Source organism: Parasteatoda tepidariorum, chromosome 9, assembly GCF_043381705.1.
Source record: "Parasteatoda tepidariorum isolate YZ-2023 chromosome 9, CAS_Ptep_4.0, whole genome shotgun sequence".
Taxonomy (NCBI): domain Eukaryota; kingdom Metazoa; phylum Arthropoda; class Arachnida; order Araneae; family Theridiidae; genus Parasteatoda; species Parasteatoda tepidariorum.
In genome coordinates, this window is record NC_092212.1 from 42,393,961 (window position 1) to 42,412,081 (window position 18,121).

The following is an 18,121-nucleotide window of genomic DNA, read 5'->3' on the forward strand; positions in this document are numbered from 1 at the left end:
TCATGACTTTGCGAAGTTACTATTTTCTCCGACAAAAACACAATAGTAAATTTAAAAAAAGCATCATAATAACATTAATTATTTCAAGAGATATTTATTTCGAACTAGGTGACACACAAACTAGATTAAACCCAATAAGAAGAATAAGTACCAGTTGCTATCCTACATAAATCTCAAACTAATCAACACAATAATATTTTGTTCTCACTTTATTCATGAACCAAAAGGTTTGAAATCTTTACATAAAATTCATAACATCATGAAAAGAGAAGAACAAAACATCACTTCTTTTTACCTGAAAAAGAAAAACAAAGGTTACTTAAAACATATACGAGACAACTGCATTGCATGTATTATCTTTACATTAATATATATAAGCATACCCTCAGCCTCATTTACATGTGCAACGACATGAAACAAGGAGCCAATTTTTCCAACATTAAACCAAATTAATTTGGTCATTATGAGAGCAAGGATGATTATCATCACAGGGCATTGATAAAAAACAAAGCTGAAGAAAGAACAAAACATTGTATAACTTATAATTAAAATGCAACATTATGCAAACTATGTAACAGGCTTTCAATAAGTTTTGTTTCATAACTACAAAATAGCAATAGAAGAAATATAAATATAAACACAATGAGCATATTAATATATGATATGCAAAAATAAAATATATAAAAGCAGGCAATAAGAATGTTAAATGACTGCTAGTATTTGCTCCTATTATGAGGACAATCATAGCCTCCATCAAACAATAGCCCCCATAATGCAGACTCATTTACTTAGCTTAATAAATGAGAAGCAAATATATCAATGCCTTCAGTGATATAGAGAACAAAATAAGTTCAGCAGCAAAATTCAGAGAGCTGGGATTTTCATCATAAGACATACAATTTACAAGGAAGAATTCAATAACTTAAATCTGTACCAAGAAAAAGAATACATAGTTGACTACGGAGAAAATAAAATAAAAATATGTTTATTAATGATAGTTCCTTCTTGAAGTACTTTTTAGGTTCAATTAAAGAGAAAGTTAAATTCATCAAAATATAGGGCTTATAATAATGCAACATTTACAGTAATGGAAGCAAAAAATTTATTAAGTAAAAATTAATATATTTTCCATACATTTATTTACAACCAGAAAATACCAGAATAACCCCAAAGCAGAAGCCCAAAAGAGAACTGATAATATATGAAATGAAAAGGTATAGTCATAAAACCAGTATTATTAGATTTGAACTATTCAATAAAAATCCTCGTTTTAAGCTTAAAAATTCTTTATCACTCAAATTTTTTCCCTTTTAAATTTAGAGTTTACCTTTGTTTTAAACCTCTTTCTACTTTATAAAAATGGTATACAATATATATATATATATATATATATTGTATTTTACAAAGGCCATAAATATCATATTAAAGAAATAAATCACAATTTACGATACAAAAGATGTTTTTAAAATACTAAACTTGATATGGAGAAGTTGGCAACCGTATTGAATACAGTGGCCAAACTGCAACCTTACATTTTTAATTTACTCAGAACAAATAAAGCACACATTTTAAATGCACAATTCGAGTGTCATATTAATACATAAAGATATCAGTATTTTCAAAACCATGCAGAAATGCAGTGCTGGAAAAAAAAAGAAGCCTGGATTTATGATGAAACTGACAAAAATAAAGCAAGCCAAAAGTGAATAACTATTTGCACAATACGAATTTTGTGAGTCATAATATGTATCAAAATTTTTTATAATAAGCATGGGAATTCAACAATAACCTAAAAAAAAAATTCCCTTCCTTCTTAATTATGCTGAGGTGCGACCACAAGCTGTGCATAGAAGTGTAGTATTACTGGACCACACACCCACTAACTTTTGAGCCTTTTGCACTGGGGTGTTATTTATATCACCATTCTAGCTTTTTTCTGTAAATGTTTATGAACCGCAACATTTTACAGAAAACAATGTCTTCAGCAAAGATAGAGAACAAAATGTATTCATCAGCTGAATTCAGAGAGCTGGGGTTGTCATCACAAGACATTTAGAGCAAATGCTAATGCATGTTTTAATAATAATAATAATGAAAGAAAAAAAATTGTAGATAACTATTTTTTTGTTAAACAAATTTACTTGTAGTTCTTTTGTGAAAATGTAAACTAACAATTTACAGGAGATAATACAACCAGGGGTCTGTCCAGACATTTTGTAAAAGGTCCGGTTTTCGCAGGGTTGCAAAAAACCCGCCCGGGTTTTACTGGGTATAACCCACTCTAAACCCCCCCCCTAAAGTGGGTTTTTCTAAGATTGATTTCTTTTTTCATCCCCTGTTATATTAAAGAGATATTCTATTGAAATATATATGTAATCTATCCTAAAAAAAAATTAACCTACAGTGAAGAAACTAATTGTGTTGGAGACTGGAGAGTCACCTTGCTGGCTAGATTTGACTGTATGGCCATTGATTATTCAGTGCCATTGATTCGCTTTCTATGCAAATAAAAAATTTTCCCCTAACATTTTTTAAGATTAAAATATAAATAAAAAGTAATCCTATGTTAAAATAAGTTTCAAATGTGTGACGTATGTGAGTACATATAACATTTTGTAACGTGATGTCAGAAAAAACTTTTTTCAGACTTTCACATCAATTTATTTGTATTAATTATCTATATGAAGTCAATTTACAAAATTAAATTTAATTATTAATATTAAAATAAGCTTTTTTTAAAATAGGGTACTTATCCCTGCCCTCTCTTTTGAAAACCCTCCCATAAAAACATGAAAAACCCAATAGAACCCAGAAAAGCCCAATAAAACCCACCCGGGTTGGGTTTTTCTACAAAAACCCGGGTTTTTTGCAACCCTGGGTTTTCGTGAAATTGTGAAAAAATTACTTATATTCTTTCAGCCAGGGTCCGCTTTTATGAATTTGTGCAAATAGGGTTCGGTTATTGCAAAACCTTTTTCAAGGAGTTTTTAAATTGTACATAGATACAAGATTATGCTCAGCATTTTAAAATTATAATAGAAAAAATTAAATTTTCAAAAATAAACAGCAATTGCTGCTTCTAAATTAGAGATGCAGCATACAAATATTTGGTATTTAGCCTATACTGCTGAACGCAGAATATTCATTTCGGAAGAATAATGGAAGAATCGTCTGCCGAAGACAAAACTTAATTCATTTACATCCATCTTTCTTGTTTTCTGCCCTGGGAAGGGTTTATTCGATTAACAAGACAATAATGAAGATAAACAAATTTGTGAAGGGCCTGATTAAAAGAAAAATCATTTTGTGAAGGGTCCGCTAACGGACCAAAATTTCTTCTAAACAGATCTCTGACAACATTCCCACGATATTGATCTTTAGAATCAAAAATATATCAATGTCTTCAGCAACAATAGAGAACAAAATGTACTCAGCAGATGGATTCAGAGAGCTGGGAGTGTCATCACAAGACATTTAGAACAAATACTAATGCATGTTCTGACGATAATTATAATAATAAAAAAGAAATGAGCAGATAATTATTTCTTTGTTAATTAATTTTACCTCTAGCTCTTTTCTGAAAATGCTTGTGAACTGTGACAATTTACAGGAAATAATCCAATATCCCTTAATATATACAGGGTATCTGCTACATTTTAGATTTTCAAATTCATGACTTTCCATGACTAATTCCAAGAATTTCTCATGACTTTGCGAAGTTACTATTTTCTCCGACAAAAACACAATAGTAAATTTAAAAAAAGCATCATAATAACATTAATTATTTCAAGAGATATTTATTTCGTTTCCATCTGCAGACCAGTGGAATTTGTGCTTGAGGTGATGCTGATGAAGATGCTGAACATATTCTTCTTCATTGTAGTCTGTATGCGAGTGCCCGAATGAATTTTAAGACTGACTTGAGACGTCTTTCTATTTGTTGGCCACTTGTCTTTTTAGAACTGGCCAAAAGCATTGAAAGTCTTGCGGAATTTTGTTTTTAATGTAAATTTTTCTTCTTTTGTTTTCTACTTATAACTGTAAGCCTCATGCTATACTTTGTGGTGCATGAGGAGTTTTAAGTCGCTTAAATAAAAAAATAACATGAATTGAAATTATAAGTGTAACCAAAACTGTTATACTCCACATATTCATATTTATAGATTTTTAATTTAAAAAACAGAGAAAATGAAGATTTGCAATAAAATAACTGAAAAATACACAAGTAATTTTTTTTCTTTTTTCCGCAGAAATATGTTCCAAAGATACCAAGGGAAAAAAAGGAAATAAATACTTCTGATTTTTCTGTTCTCATTTCGGAATAAAAATAATTTGCCAATCACTGGCTTGCTTCAGCTAGAATTTTAAATTAATAAAATATAAAGATAAATCATAAAAATTCTGAAATCACAGAAGGAGGGGTAAATTCCAGTTTAACAATTAGATTTTTTGGCGACTTAACTTCATGACTCTTTTTATTTTTTTAAAAAAAAAAAGCTAAAATCATGACTAATTTTGTTCAATACCGAAATTCAAGACTTGATTTTCCAGGTGTGTGGATACCCTGTACAGATATCTAGAACCAAGGATACATTAATGTCTTCAGAAGAACATCAAAAAACATCAGCTGAATTCACAAAGTTGGGGAGTTTAATCACAAGAGCAAATGCATGTTTTAATAATTAAATATATAAATAAAAAAATCAGGCAGATAATTATTTCCTTGTTAGTCAATTCTACTTTCAGTTCAATTCTGAAAATGCTTGCAAACTGTGATAATCTACTGGAAATACAGTGTTCTTATGATATTGAGTTTTAGAATCAAAAATAAATCTGTCTTCAGCAATGATAGAGAACAAAATGTATTCATCAGATGAACTCAGAGAGCTGGGAGTGTCATCACAAGACATTTAGAGCAAATGCATGTTTTAATAAAATTAATAAATAAAACAGGCAGATAATTATTTCCAGGTTAGTCAATTTTACTTCTAGCTCTTTTCTGAAAATGTTCAGCAACAGCAACAATTTACAGGAAATACAATATCCCTATGATATTGATCTTTAGAAACAAAAATATATCAATGCCTTCAGCAAGGATATGAGAACAAAATGTACTCAGCAGATTAACTCATAGAGCTGGGAGTGTCAACATAAGACGTTCTGTTGCATGTTCGATTAATAATAAAGAAAATAAATGTGCAGATAATTATTTCCTTGTTAGTAAAATTTACTTCTACCTCTTTTCTGAAAATGCTTGTGAATTGTGACAATTCACAGGAAATAATTCAATATCCCTAATATATATGTAGAATTTAAAAAAATCATTAATGTCTTCAGAATAATAGAGAACGAATTGGACACATCAGCTGAATTCAGAGAGCTGGGAGTTTAATCACAAGACATTCAGAACAAATGCATGTTTCAAATGATATAAACAAGTAAAACGCAAAATCAAGTCTCTCCTTGCTAACAATTTACAGGAAATAATCCAATACTCCTAGGATATATCTAGAACCAAAAAATACATCAATGTCTTCAGAATAATAGAGAACGAATTGAACACATCAGCTGAATTCAGAGAGCTGGGAGTTTAATCACAAGACATTCAGAACAAATGCATGTTTCAAATGATATAAACAAGTAAAACGCAAAATCAAGTCTCTCCTTGCTAACAATTTACAGGAAATAATCCAATACTCCTAGGATATATCTAGAACCAAAAAATACATCAATGTCTTCAGAATAATAGAGAACGAATTGAACACATCAGCTGAATTCAGAGAGCTGGGAGTTTAATCACAAGACATTCAGAACAAATGCATGTTTCAAATGATATAAACAAGTAAAACGCAAAATCAAGTCTCTCCTTGCTAACAATTTACAGGAAATAATCCAATACTCCTAGGATATATCTAGAACCAAAAAATACATCAATGTCTTCAGAATAATAGAGAACGAATTGAACACATCAGCTGAATTCAGAGAGCTGGGAGTTTAATCACAAGACATTCAGAACAAATGCATGTTTCAAATGATATAAACAAGTAAAACGCAAAATCAAGTCTCTCCTTGCTAACAATTTACAGGAAATAATCCAATACTCCTAGGATATATCTAGAACCAAAAAATACATCAATGTCTTCAGAATAATAGAGAACGAATTGAACACATCAGCTGAATTCAGAGAGCTGGGAGTTTAATCACAAGACATTCAGAACAAATGCATGTTTCAAATGATATAAACAAGTAAAACGCAAAATCAAGTCTCTCCTTGCTAACAATTTACAGGAAATAATCCAATACTCCTAGGATATATCTAGAACCAAAAAATACATCAATGTCTTCAGAATAATAGAGAACGAATTGAACACATCAGCTGAATTCAGAGAGCTGGGAGTTTAATCACAAGACATTCAGAACAAATGCATGTTTCAAATGATATAAACAAGTAAAACGCAAAATCAAGTCTCTCCTTGCTAACAATTTACAGGAAATAATCCAATACTCCTAGGATATATCTAGAACCAAAAAATACATCAATGTCTTCAGAATAATAGAGAACGAATTGAACACATCAGCTGAATTCAGAGAGCTGGGAGTTTAATCACAAGACATTCAGAACAAATGCATGTTTCAAATGATATAAACAAGTAAAACGCAAAATCAAGTCTCTCCTTGCTAACAATTTACAGGAAATAATCCAATACTCCTAGGATATATCTAGAACCAAAAAATACATCAATGTCTTCAGAATAATAGAGAACGAATTGAACACATCAGCTGAATTCAGAGAGCTGGGAGTTTAATCACAAGACATTCAGAACAAATGCATGTTTCAAATGATATAAACAAGTAAAACGCAAAATCAAGTCTCTCCTTGCTAACAATTTACAGGAAATAATCCAATACTCCTAGGATATATCTAGAACCAAAAAATACATCAATGTCTTCAGAATAATAGAGAACGAATTGAACACATCAGCTGAATTCAGAGAGCTGGGAGTTTAATCACAAGACATTCAGAACAAATGCATGTTTCAAATGATATAAACAAGTAAAACGCAAAATCAAGTCTCTCCTTGCTAACAATTTACAGGAAATAATCCAATACTCCTAGGATATATCTAGAACCAAAAAATACATCAATGTCTTCAGAATAATAGAGAACGAATTGAACACATCAGCTGAATTCAGAGAGCTGGGAGTTTAATCACAAGACATTCAGAACAAATGCATGTTTCAAATGATATAAACAAGTAAAACGCAAAATCAAGTCTCTCCTTGCTAACAATTTACAGGAAATAATCCAATACTCCTAGGATATATCTAGAACCAAAAAATACATCAATGTCTTCAGAATAATAGAGAACGAATTGAACACATCAGCTGAATTCAGAGAGCTGGGAGTTTAATCACAAGACATTCAGAACAAATGCATGTTTCAAATGATATAAACAAGTAAAACGCAAAATCAAGTCTCTCCTTGCTAACAATTTACAGGAAATAATCCAATACTCCTAGGATATATCTAGAACCAAAAAATACATCAATGTCTTCAGAATAATAGAGAACGAATTGAACACATCAGCTGAATTCAGAGAGCTGGGAGTTTAATCACAAGACATTCAGAACAAATGCATGTTTCAAATGATATAAACAAGTAAAACGCAAAATCAAGTCTCTCCTTGCTAACAATTTACAGGAAATAATCCAATACTCCTAGGATATATCTAGAACCAAAAAATACATCAATGTCTTCAGAATAATAGAGAACGAATTGAACACATCAGCTGAATTCAGAGAGCTGGGAGTTTAATCACAAGACATTCAGAACAAATGCATGTTTCAAATGATATAAACAAGTAAAACGCAAAATCAAGTCTCTCCTTGCTAACAATTTACAGGAAATAATCCAATACTCCTAGGATATATCTAGAACCAAAAAATACATCAATGTCTTCAGAATAATAGAGAACGAATTGAACACATCAGCTGAATTCAGAGAGCTGGGAGTTTAATCACAAGACATTCAGAACAAATGCATGTTTCAAATGATATAAACAAGTAAAACGCAAAATCAAGTCTCTCCTTGCTAACAATTTACAGGAAATAATCCAATACTCCTAGGATATATCTAGAACCAAAAAATACATCAATGTCTTCAGAATAATAGAGAACGAATTGAACACATCAGCTGAATTCAGAGAGCTGGGAGTTTAATCACAAGACATTCAGAACAAATGCATGTTTCAAATGATATAAACNATGAAATTCTTTAGCTTTTTAGATGATTTCAGCCTTTTCGGCCAGAGAAAAGCATTTTAGTTTCGACATCTTCTTTCGAGAAAAGAACACGATGACTGAGGTTTCGAAAATGAGAAAAAATGCTATAGCTTTCAAACTCAAACAAAACCGACTGAAAATCTCATTTGGTATGCTAGCACGGAAAAATGAGTAAAACCATTTCGAATAGAATAAAAAAAAATTTTGATCTGTTTGTAGAAAAACGCATCAAACGGGATTTTCATAAAAGGAGTAACGCAAAATCCGGGATTTTTTAACAGTATCGGTATAGACAATTTTCACGGATCAGCAGAAAATGACGTAAGAAGCGGGATAACGTACGAAACGGACAACGTAAAATTGGGGTTCCACTGTATATACATATATTTATTGTATTTTACAAAGGCCATAAATACCATTTTAAAGAAATAAATCACAATTTACGATACAAAAGATGTTTTTAAAATACTAAACTCGATATGGAGAAGTTGGCAACCGTATTAAATACAGTGGCCAAACTGCAACCTTACATTTGTAATTTACTCAGAACAAATAAAGCACAGATTTTAAATGCACAATTCGAGTGTCATATTAATACATAAAGATATCAGTATTTTCAAAACCATGCAGAAATACAGTGCTGAAAAAAAAAAAGCCTGGATTTACAATAAAATTGACAAAAATAAAGCAAGCCAAAGGTGAATAACTATTTGCACAATACAAATTTTGTGAGTCATAATATGTGTTAAAAAAAGATCGTGAATTTAATAAGCATCGAAATTCAACAAAAAAAAGGAAAGGAAAGAAACCCCCCCTTCTTAATTATGCTGAGGTGCGACCACAGGCTTCCTATCATAGAAGTGAAGTATTTCTGGACCACACGCCCACTAACTTTTGAGCCTTTTGCACCGTGGAGTGTTATTTACATCACCGTTCCAGCTCTTTTCTGTAAATGTTTATGAACCGTAACATTTTACAGAAAACAATGTCTTCAGCAAAGATAGAGAACAAAATGTATTCATCAGCTGAACTCAGAGAGCTGGGGTTGTCATCACAAGACATTTAGAACAGATGCTAATGCATGTTTTAATAATAATAAAAAAATAAAACCTGTAGATAATTATTTTTTTGTTAGTCAAATTTACTTCCAGTTTTTTTGTGAAAATGTAAACTAACAATTTACAGGAAATAAAACATTCCCATGACATTGATTTTTAGAACCAAAAATATATCAATGTCTTCAGCAACGATAGCGAACAAAAATGTACTCAGAAGGATTCAGAGAGCTGGGAGTGTTGCCACAAGACATTTAGAGCAAATACTAATGCAGATCGCATATTCTAATGATAATTATAAAAATAAATAAAAACATGTGCAGATAATTTCTTTGTTAATAAATTTTACTGCTAGCTCCTTTCTGAAAATGCTTGTGAACTGTGACAATTTACAGGAAATAATCCAATATCCCTTAATATATATCTAGAACCAAAGATACATCAATGCCTTCAGAACATCAAAAAAACATCAGCTGAATCCAGAGAGCTGGGAGTTTAATCACAAGAGCAAAATGCTAATGCATGTTTTAATAATTAAATACGTAAATTAAAAAAAACAGGCAGATAATTATTTCCTTGTTAGTCAATTTTACTTCTAGCTCTATTCTGAAAATGCTTGCAAACTGTGATAATTTACAGGAAATACAATATCCCTATGATATTGAGTTTTAGAACCAAAAATAAATCTATGTCTTCAGCAATGATAGAGAACAAAATGTATTCATCAGATGAACTCAGAGAGCTGGGAGTGTCATCACAAGACGTTTAGAGCAAATGCATGTTTCAATTTTACTTCTAGCTCTAGTCTGAAAGTGTATACTAACTGCGACAATTTACAGGAAATACAATATCCCTATGATATTGATCTTTAGAAACAAAAATATATCTATGTCTTCAGCAATGATATGAGAACAAAATGTACTCGGCAGTTTAATTGAGAGAGATGGGAGTGTCAACAAGACGCAGAAAATGCGCAGATAATTATTTCTTTGTTAATCAAATTTACTTCTAGCTCTTTTCTGAAAATGCTTGTGAAGTGTAGCTATTTACAGGAAATAATCCAATATCCCTAAGATATATCTAGAATTTAAAAAATGCATTAATGTCTTCAGAATAATAGAGAACGAATTGAACACATCAGCTGAATTCAGAGAGCTGGGAGTTTAATCACAAGACATTCAGAACAAATGCATGTTTCAAATGATATAAACAAGTAAAACGCAAAATCAAGTCTCTCCTTGCTAACAATTTACAGGAAATAATCCAATACTCCTAGGATATATCTAGAACCAAAAAATACATCAATGTCTTCAGAATAATAGAGAACGAATTGAACACATCAGCTGAATTCAGAGAGCTGGGAGTTTAATCACAAGACATTCAGAACAAATGCATGTTTCAAATGATATAAACAAGTAAAACGCAAAATCAAGTCTCTCCTTGCTAACAATTTACAGGAAATAATTCAATATCCCTTAGATATATCTAGAACCAAAAAATAGATTAATGTCTTCAGAATAATAGAGAACGAATTGAACACATCAGCTGAATTCAGAGAGCTGGGAGTTAAATCACAAGACATTTAGAGTAAATCAATGTTTCTAATGATATAAACAAGTAAAATGCAAAAATTAAGACTTTTTGCTATCAAATCTGAAAATTTAAAATATGTAATACATTCAGCAATAAGAGAACAATGCAATATCATTATCTGAATATTGAGAGCTGGGAGTTTCACCACCAAACAAGTATTTCTCAGACAACAGATTATCCAAAAAAGAATAAAGCTGAAATTTATGGTTATAGCAAAACTTCAGAAGCTTGCTTTATAAAATATAAATAGAACATTAATTACAAATAAAATACATAAATCAAAAGAAATATTAAAAATGAATTACATTTTTTTATTAATATATTAAATGGTTTCAGTCTTAAGTTACATGCCTGTGCCACCTTTATATAGCTTAAAAATGTAATTTATTGAAATGATTTCTTACTAGGAGTCAAAGTAATGATTTAATTGTAGTTAAGACTCAGCAAATTTAATAATCAAAACTTAGAAACAAGCAATCAGATAAGAACAGATCATTTTTCTCAATTTTGCATAATCTCTGGGAAGTTTCCTAGATCAAGGGTCTTCCTAGGTTTTTCTGAGAGGTACCTATTTTGTGAAAATTTAGACATAATCTGGTGAAAATTAAAAATTATATTAAAATATCAACACAAAAATATGAATTTATAGTTTCTTACAGCATACAAAAATTAAAATTTTAAGAAAAAGTATTTTGCGAAACTACCGCTAAACGGTAGTAACTTTGGTCCTGTAAACTGAAATTTTTGGAAGCGCATTTGATCAAAGATCTGAAAAAAATTCTATTTAATGGATGATAGACTATGATTTCTTTCATGATAATCGATAGACTAATAACAGGGTTGCCACTCAAATCTGGAGAAAAAAAATGCCCTGTGCTATCCCTGTACATGTTATAAGTAATATATTAAGAGGAAACAACAATTACTGTCCTCTTGTGTGAGCTATATTGGGCTAACCATATTTATTAGTTTCAATTGCTGGAAAAACAGTGAACATACTTAAATAATGCTATGATAAATGAAATAGTTTAGTATAGCTGAAATAACATGGTTAAATATCCCACAGATAACGCTTTGAGTGGTCATCATTTTTTAAAAGACCAAAATAAAAAAACAAAGTTCCCTGTACAGGGGTCTGACCAGGCCAAATTTACTATTATTTAGCAGTACCTTCACCAGGGGTCTGTCCAGTCCAAATTTGCTACCGTTTAGCGGTACCTTCACAAATTCAACTTTATGAAAAACGGTACTTTCACAAAATACTTTTTCCTAAAATTTTATTTTTGTATTCCGTAAAAAACGATAAATCCATATTTTTACCACATTTTTGTGCTCATTTTATTAATATAATTTTTAATTTTCACAAATTATGTCTAAATTTTCATAAAATAGGTACCTCACAGAAAAACCTAGACAGACCCCTGTTCACAAATTCAACTTTAGGAAAAACGGTAGTTTCACAAAATACTTTTTCTTAAAATTTTATTTTTGTATCCCTTAAGAAACGATAAATCCACATTTTTACCATACTTTTATGTTGATTATTAAATATAATTTTTAATTTTTCACAAATTATGTCTAAATTTTCACAAAATAGGTACCTCTCAGAAAAACTTAAGACAGATCCCTGCTCTATCTTCCCAGTTTGTAAAGAAAAAATCAAAATTCCCTGCATTTCCCGTTATTTTAGGTGATTTTTAAATTCCCTGTATTTTCCAGGTTTTCCCTGTTCTCCATGTGAAGTGGCAACCCTGAACAACCAAAAGTACTTGTACATCAACAGAAAAATTAAAGCCCTTCACTCTCACACCAGGGGAAATAAATAGCAACAAATTAAACATGAGTTTTAAAAATTAGAATCTATTCCTAATTGAGCAGAAGTTGCTCATAGGTCTTTTAAAAGTATACCTATTTCAGCTCAATAGGGAACTCAAGTTTAAGTATTGTGCAAAACTGAAAATTATGATTTCATTTCAGGCGTCACTAAACTTAACTAAACTCAAATTGTATACTTACAAACTTATGTCTCCATTACAACTGATTCTTCTGAATGTTTGCCTTTGTTTTTGTCTGCCAGCTGTTTACCCTTAGCACGTCTATCAAGAAGACTTTTCCTATCTTTATCCATCTTTAGTTTTACGATGACAAGATTTGAGGGATGAATTCCAACATGAACGCTAGCTCCATTTGCTTTCTCTCGTTGGATTCTTTCAATGAAAACTGAATATTTTTTACGGTAAACCTGCACAAGTAAGAAAACCACTAAGAATCTCTAAGGCAGCAAACTAATTAAGTATCAAAGTCTTAAATTAGTTCAAATAATTTATCAAAACATAAATAAAAATTAAACATAATTTAAAAAATCCAACTTAACTACCTTTCCATAAAGTTTAATTTTATTAAAAATGATCTCTTCAACAAAACATGGCAAATTTTGCCCAACATTTAGTTTCATATATTTTATATCCTTGCAATATTTGAAGTATCGCAATATTAGATTTTAAATTGCGAGAATATAAATTCTGATATGCGGATTTTAAATTATATGAATATGAAACTATATTGTATTTCTAAAATGCGAAAATAGATGCGGTATAGGATTTTAAAATCTTGTAATTTGCAACGTTTAAATTAGGTAAAAACTAAAATCAATGTTTGCTATAAGAATCGAGATAATAGCGAAAATAAGTAAAAATGCGGAAGGGTTGGCAACTTATAGTTTGAATTTTCTGTTTAGCTTTGAAAATCGAAAATAAATGTACTTTACTTCAACAACTGAATTTTAAAGAAAAGCATTTTTTAAATAACTGAAACTTATAGAGAATCTGAGTTCTTGATAAAAAGGCTGAAAATCGAAAGACAAAAGCGAAAAAAGAGGAAAATCGCTAAAAAGCGGAAAACTCCCATCCCTATTTTTGTCATTAGTGGATATTGTTTCGGCAAAATTAATAATTTTTAAACATTTCTTCAACAAATGCGGAGAAATTAGAGAATATACTGATAAACTGAAGTCTCAGTTAAAAAACAGGAAACTTGGCAGGTACAGCAGTAGAAAAGTTTGCGTAAAACCTTTACTTGAAGATATCCCCTCCCCCCTTGGTTTCAAGCTAGGTTTCTCTCAGAAGGACACATTGAATACTATTTTAATCTCTTAATAGAAAGTAACTCAGCAGATAAGAATTTATTAAAAACAGTACTAATATCCAGACAGCATCTTAATAATTTTAAATATATAAAAGTTGCAGCTGAAGAAAATCAAAATGCTGAAGAAACCAAACACAACATTAAACTACATTTTAATTAACTGTTATTACAAAAATTATATAATAATTATTCTCTAATTTTCTCTATCTAAATTTTTATTTGCATGCTTAACTTCAGCTACTACAGCTTAAAGTATAATATAAATTAACAGTGAAAATATGCAACAAAAATATTGTTGCAATATCATAAAGTCAATATATATTTAGTATAGAGAGGACTTCTTTTCAAGAGTCTAATAACAATGCATAATTATATTTATGAGCTCCAAGAACCTTAAGTAATTGCTATTATTGCAACAACAAAAAAACTAACAAACAAAAAAAAAGACTAGCAGAAAAAGTAATTTACAATGGAATTGTTATGAAATGAGTGTGGCAAAAATTACTAGAATACAAAATTATAATATCTTGTTAAGTAAATGGTTGGAAAAAAAAACCAAGAAAAAAGTGGATCTATGATGACATCAAAAAGTGAGTTCTGAAGAAGTCATTAACAAACAGAAAATTTTTGCATTGTTACATCACATTGATCAAAAATAGATCATAGTATTTATATCAAATGAAATGAAGGATCAGAAAACTAATGAAATTTGCAATTGAACTGTTATGAATCAAGCACAAAAAAAAATGCTAGCTTAAAAGTGAAAGGTTTATCATAATAAAGTTGGATTAAAAATATCCGAATTAATGCTACTGAATTCTTCGTAATGTAAGGACATTTGAATTACAGTCGAACCCCGCTATAGTGAACCATCTGCGGACTCAGTAATGTGTCCACTTTAACCGATGGTTCACTATATCCAAATTTTTTGAAGAATATTTTTTGCATAAGACAGTTGAATGATTGAAAATTGACTTTGCAATTTTGCACAAGTTATTTAAAAAATTATTAACTAATTAACAGATAATAAAGCAAAAATTNATATTTTATCGGCAAAATTATTAATATTTAAAAAAAATTTCTACAACAAATAGAGAAATTTGAGAATATACTGATAAACAGAAGATAGTCGTAAAACACGGAAGTCTTAGTTAAAAAACAGGAGACTTGGCAGGTATGTCAGTAGAAAAGTTTACATAAAACCTTTACTTAAAAATATCTCCCCCCCCCCTTGGTTTAAAACTAGGTTTTTCTCAAAAGGACACATTGAATACTATTTTAATTCCTTAATAGAATGTAACTCAACAGATAAGAATTTATTAAAAACAGTACTAATATCCAGGCAGCACTTAATAATTTAAAAAATATAAAAGTTGCAAAAGAAAATCAAAATGCTGAAGACAACATTAAAATACATTTTAATTAACCGCTACTACAAAAATTATATAATAATTATTCTCTAATCTTTCTATCTAAACTTTTATTTACATGTTTAACTTCAGCTTGAAGTTATTAGATAAACAGTGAAAATAAACAAAAATATTGTTGCAATATTATAAAGTCAATATAGAGGACTCATTTTCAAGAGTCTAGAAACAATGCATTTTTAAATGTTATGAGCTCAAGAACCTTAAATAACTGCCATTATTGCTAGCAGAAAAAGTAATTTACAATGGAATTGTGATGAAATGTGTGTGGCAAAAATTACTAGAATACAAAATTATAATATCCTGTTTGGTATTAAAATTGGAAAAAAGTGTGGAGCTCACTGAGCTCGGCACAAACTGCTAAAAAATCAAATAGACGATGTGGATTCTCAACAGCATTGAGTTATCTAAACTCGCTCAAACCAGACGGATGAAGAAAAAAAAACCTTCCTCAGTTCGCATGCTTTGAGTTTATCGTACTATGATGAGAATAACATATTGAGACCATGTATGATCCTAAATTGGTTACATTCTAAATATGCACTGCGGAATAATATCAGTTAAATAAAATCCAGATTTTTAATGGAAATGGTTGAAAAACAATTAAGGTGAAAAAGTGGAACCACAATCGAATGAGCTTAAAAAATTGAGTTCTAAATAAGTTATTAACAAATAGATGCAATTGAAATTTGTGCATAGTTACAACACATTGATCAAAAAATAGAACATAGTATTTATAAACAAATGACATGAAGGATCAGAAAACTAATACAGGATAGAATCAAATACATGTGAGATTAACTCTTAATAAATCACTATCAAATAGATGTTACTGAGAGGATATTTCCATTTCATGATCTGTCAAACCAACTATAATCGCCAAGATGCCAAATAGTTTCTAATTTTTAAAAAATGTTTGCCCAGGGGTGGCTACAATTTATACATTTTAAGTAGGCCCCTTTCTGTGAAGTCGTTTTTAGTTTCTCGTGTTCAGATGCCCGGAAGTTGCCAAGACTTGGCGATTATTCTGCCACGGATCACAATACGGAAATCCCCCCAAAAGCTTCACATTTTTTTTCTTCATAATATGACAATGAAGTAGATTTACAATGAAATCAAATGTGTCAAAAGTGATAACTGAAATTTGAAAACTGATTTCAGAAATGAAAATACATGAATCACAGGCTTTGAACTGCTGATTAATCTTATAATTAAATTCAACTTCATAGTTCTTTGTTTTAGAAACTGTTTCTTGTTTGTTCAGTTCCAATTTTCCCTGTTTTCACGATTGTGCTATATATAGTATGAGAGATAAGCAGTAACAATAAATTTATTTTCATCATTTACATTTAAATTATCAAGCTGTTTTAAATATTTTGGTTGATACAAGTTAAAATATTACACTCGCTTGGTTAAAATGTTTTATTACATTTTGATGAAAAATATCATGATTGATTATTCACACATTAAAAATTATTTTAGAGTAGCTTACAAATTTTAGTGAAAAATTATTAATTTTGTTAAATCGTGGTATCAATACCACGTTGTTAGTCTACCGAATTCAATTATGCTATAGACTCCTCAGAAGTTCTAAACAATCAATAACAAGTAAACATACTAAAAACTGATATCAACGTAATGTTATTAAAAATATAATAATACCTGAACAATTTTTCCGATCTGTTGGCCTTTATAATGTCCCCTTACAACTTGGACCTCGTCATCTTTTCTAATCGGCACAGAGCGAACTCCATATTTCTGACGCAGTTCTTTGGATAATGGAGCACTCATAATAATTCTTCTAATATGTGAGGGGGCATTGAAATGCCTCTTCCTTTGTTTCCTTCGGGAAGAGGTGATTAATTTATTCATCTTCATTTTGAATTTACTTGAAATTAACACGACACGTGCCGTTTCCTGAAATAAAATGAAATCCAAGTGTTGTAATGTGAAATGTTGCCATACAAATTTGAAATAAAGTATTTTTAATTGTGTTGCCATCAGTCAAGCAAATGCATACGATTTTCAGCAATGTTAGGAGCCATGCGCACTGAAAGCGATTCACGTGCCTTCAACCCCCGCCTAAAGAAAAGTATAACTTGATTGGTGAGTTTTCCCCAGGAGAATATATTTCACCAATCAAATTCCCATTCTCACTCAACAGTGATCAAAGGTGCGTGAATCGCATGCAGTGACATTAGCCCTTGATTGACGTGATAACCTGGTTGGTAGATCTGAGAAGTCGAGAGTTCGATCCCTGCCGGCAGAAGACTCCCCGTGTACAAAATGGTGACTGATTCACGTTACATCTGTCGGAGTGATAAAGTTCTCATAACAAATCAATGCCACGGGGGGTAGTGGATCTGAGGTAGAACGTGCTCTAATTCAGGTCAAAATTGCAATCTGCGGATGGATGGTGTCTGAATGTGTCCTCCCTGTAAAACGGGATGTGATGCAAAAATGTTGTCCCCAAATCATCCCAAGGAATGTTTCTCAGACCGTCGCCAATGACCCATTGTGCTGCTCTAGTGCGATTAAAGTAAAATACCATTGCGCTCTTTTGAGGGACTGCTCACACATGTGTGGCAATCTCGTATTATAATACGAGATTGCTATGTT

At 30.7% G+C, this 18,121-nt stretch overlaps 1 protein-coding gene across 1 annotated transcript; it reads right to left on the reverse strand.

Moving 5' to 3' along the window:
* Positions 1-194: 194 nt before the first annotated feature.
* LOC107449033 (ribosomal protein L26) lies at positions 195-17,468 on the reverse strand. The gene is made up of 3 exons (XM_043049204.2): positions 17,165-17,468; positions 12,948-13,173; positions 195-295 (listed from the first exon to the last, which is right to left on the reverse strand). The coding sequence occupies exons 1-2, from the start codon at positions 17,378-17,380 to the stop codon at positions 12,952-12,954; spliced, it is 438 nt and encodes a 145-aa protein (XP_042905138.2). The 5' UTR covers positions 17,381-17,468; the 3' UTR covers positions 195-295; positions 12,948-12,951.
* Between the last annotated feature and the right edge of the window lie 653 nt (positions 17,469-18,121).

What these genes read in the sequence shown, in the direction of transcription:
- LOC107449033 (XM_043049204.2), bottom strand. Translation starts at nt 17,380, where the DNA reads ATGAAGATGAATAAATTAATCACCTCTTCCCGAAGGAAACAAAGGAAG. An exon ending in AGATCGGAAAAATTGTTCAG is followed by an intron (nt 13,174 to 17,164) that starts GTATTATTATAT and finishes TTACTTGTGCAG; the next exon opens with GTTTACCGTAAAAAATATTC.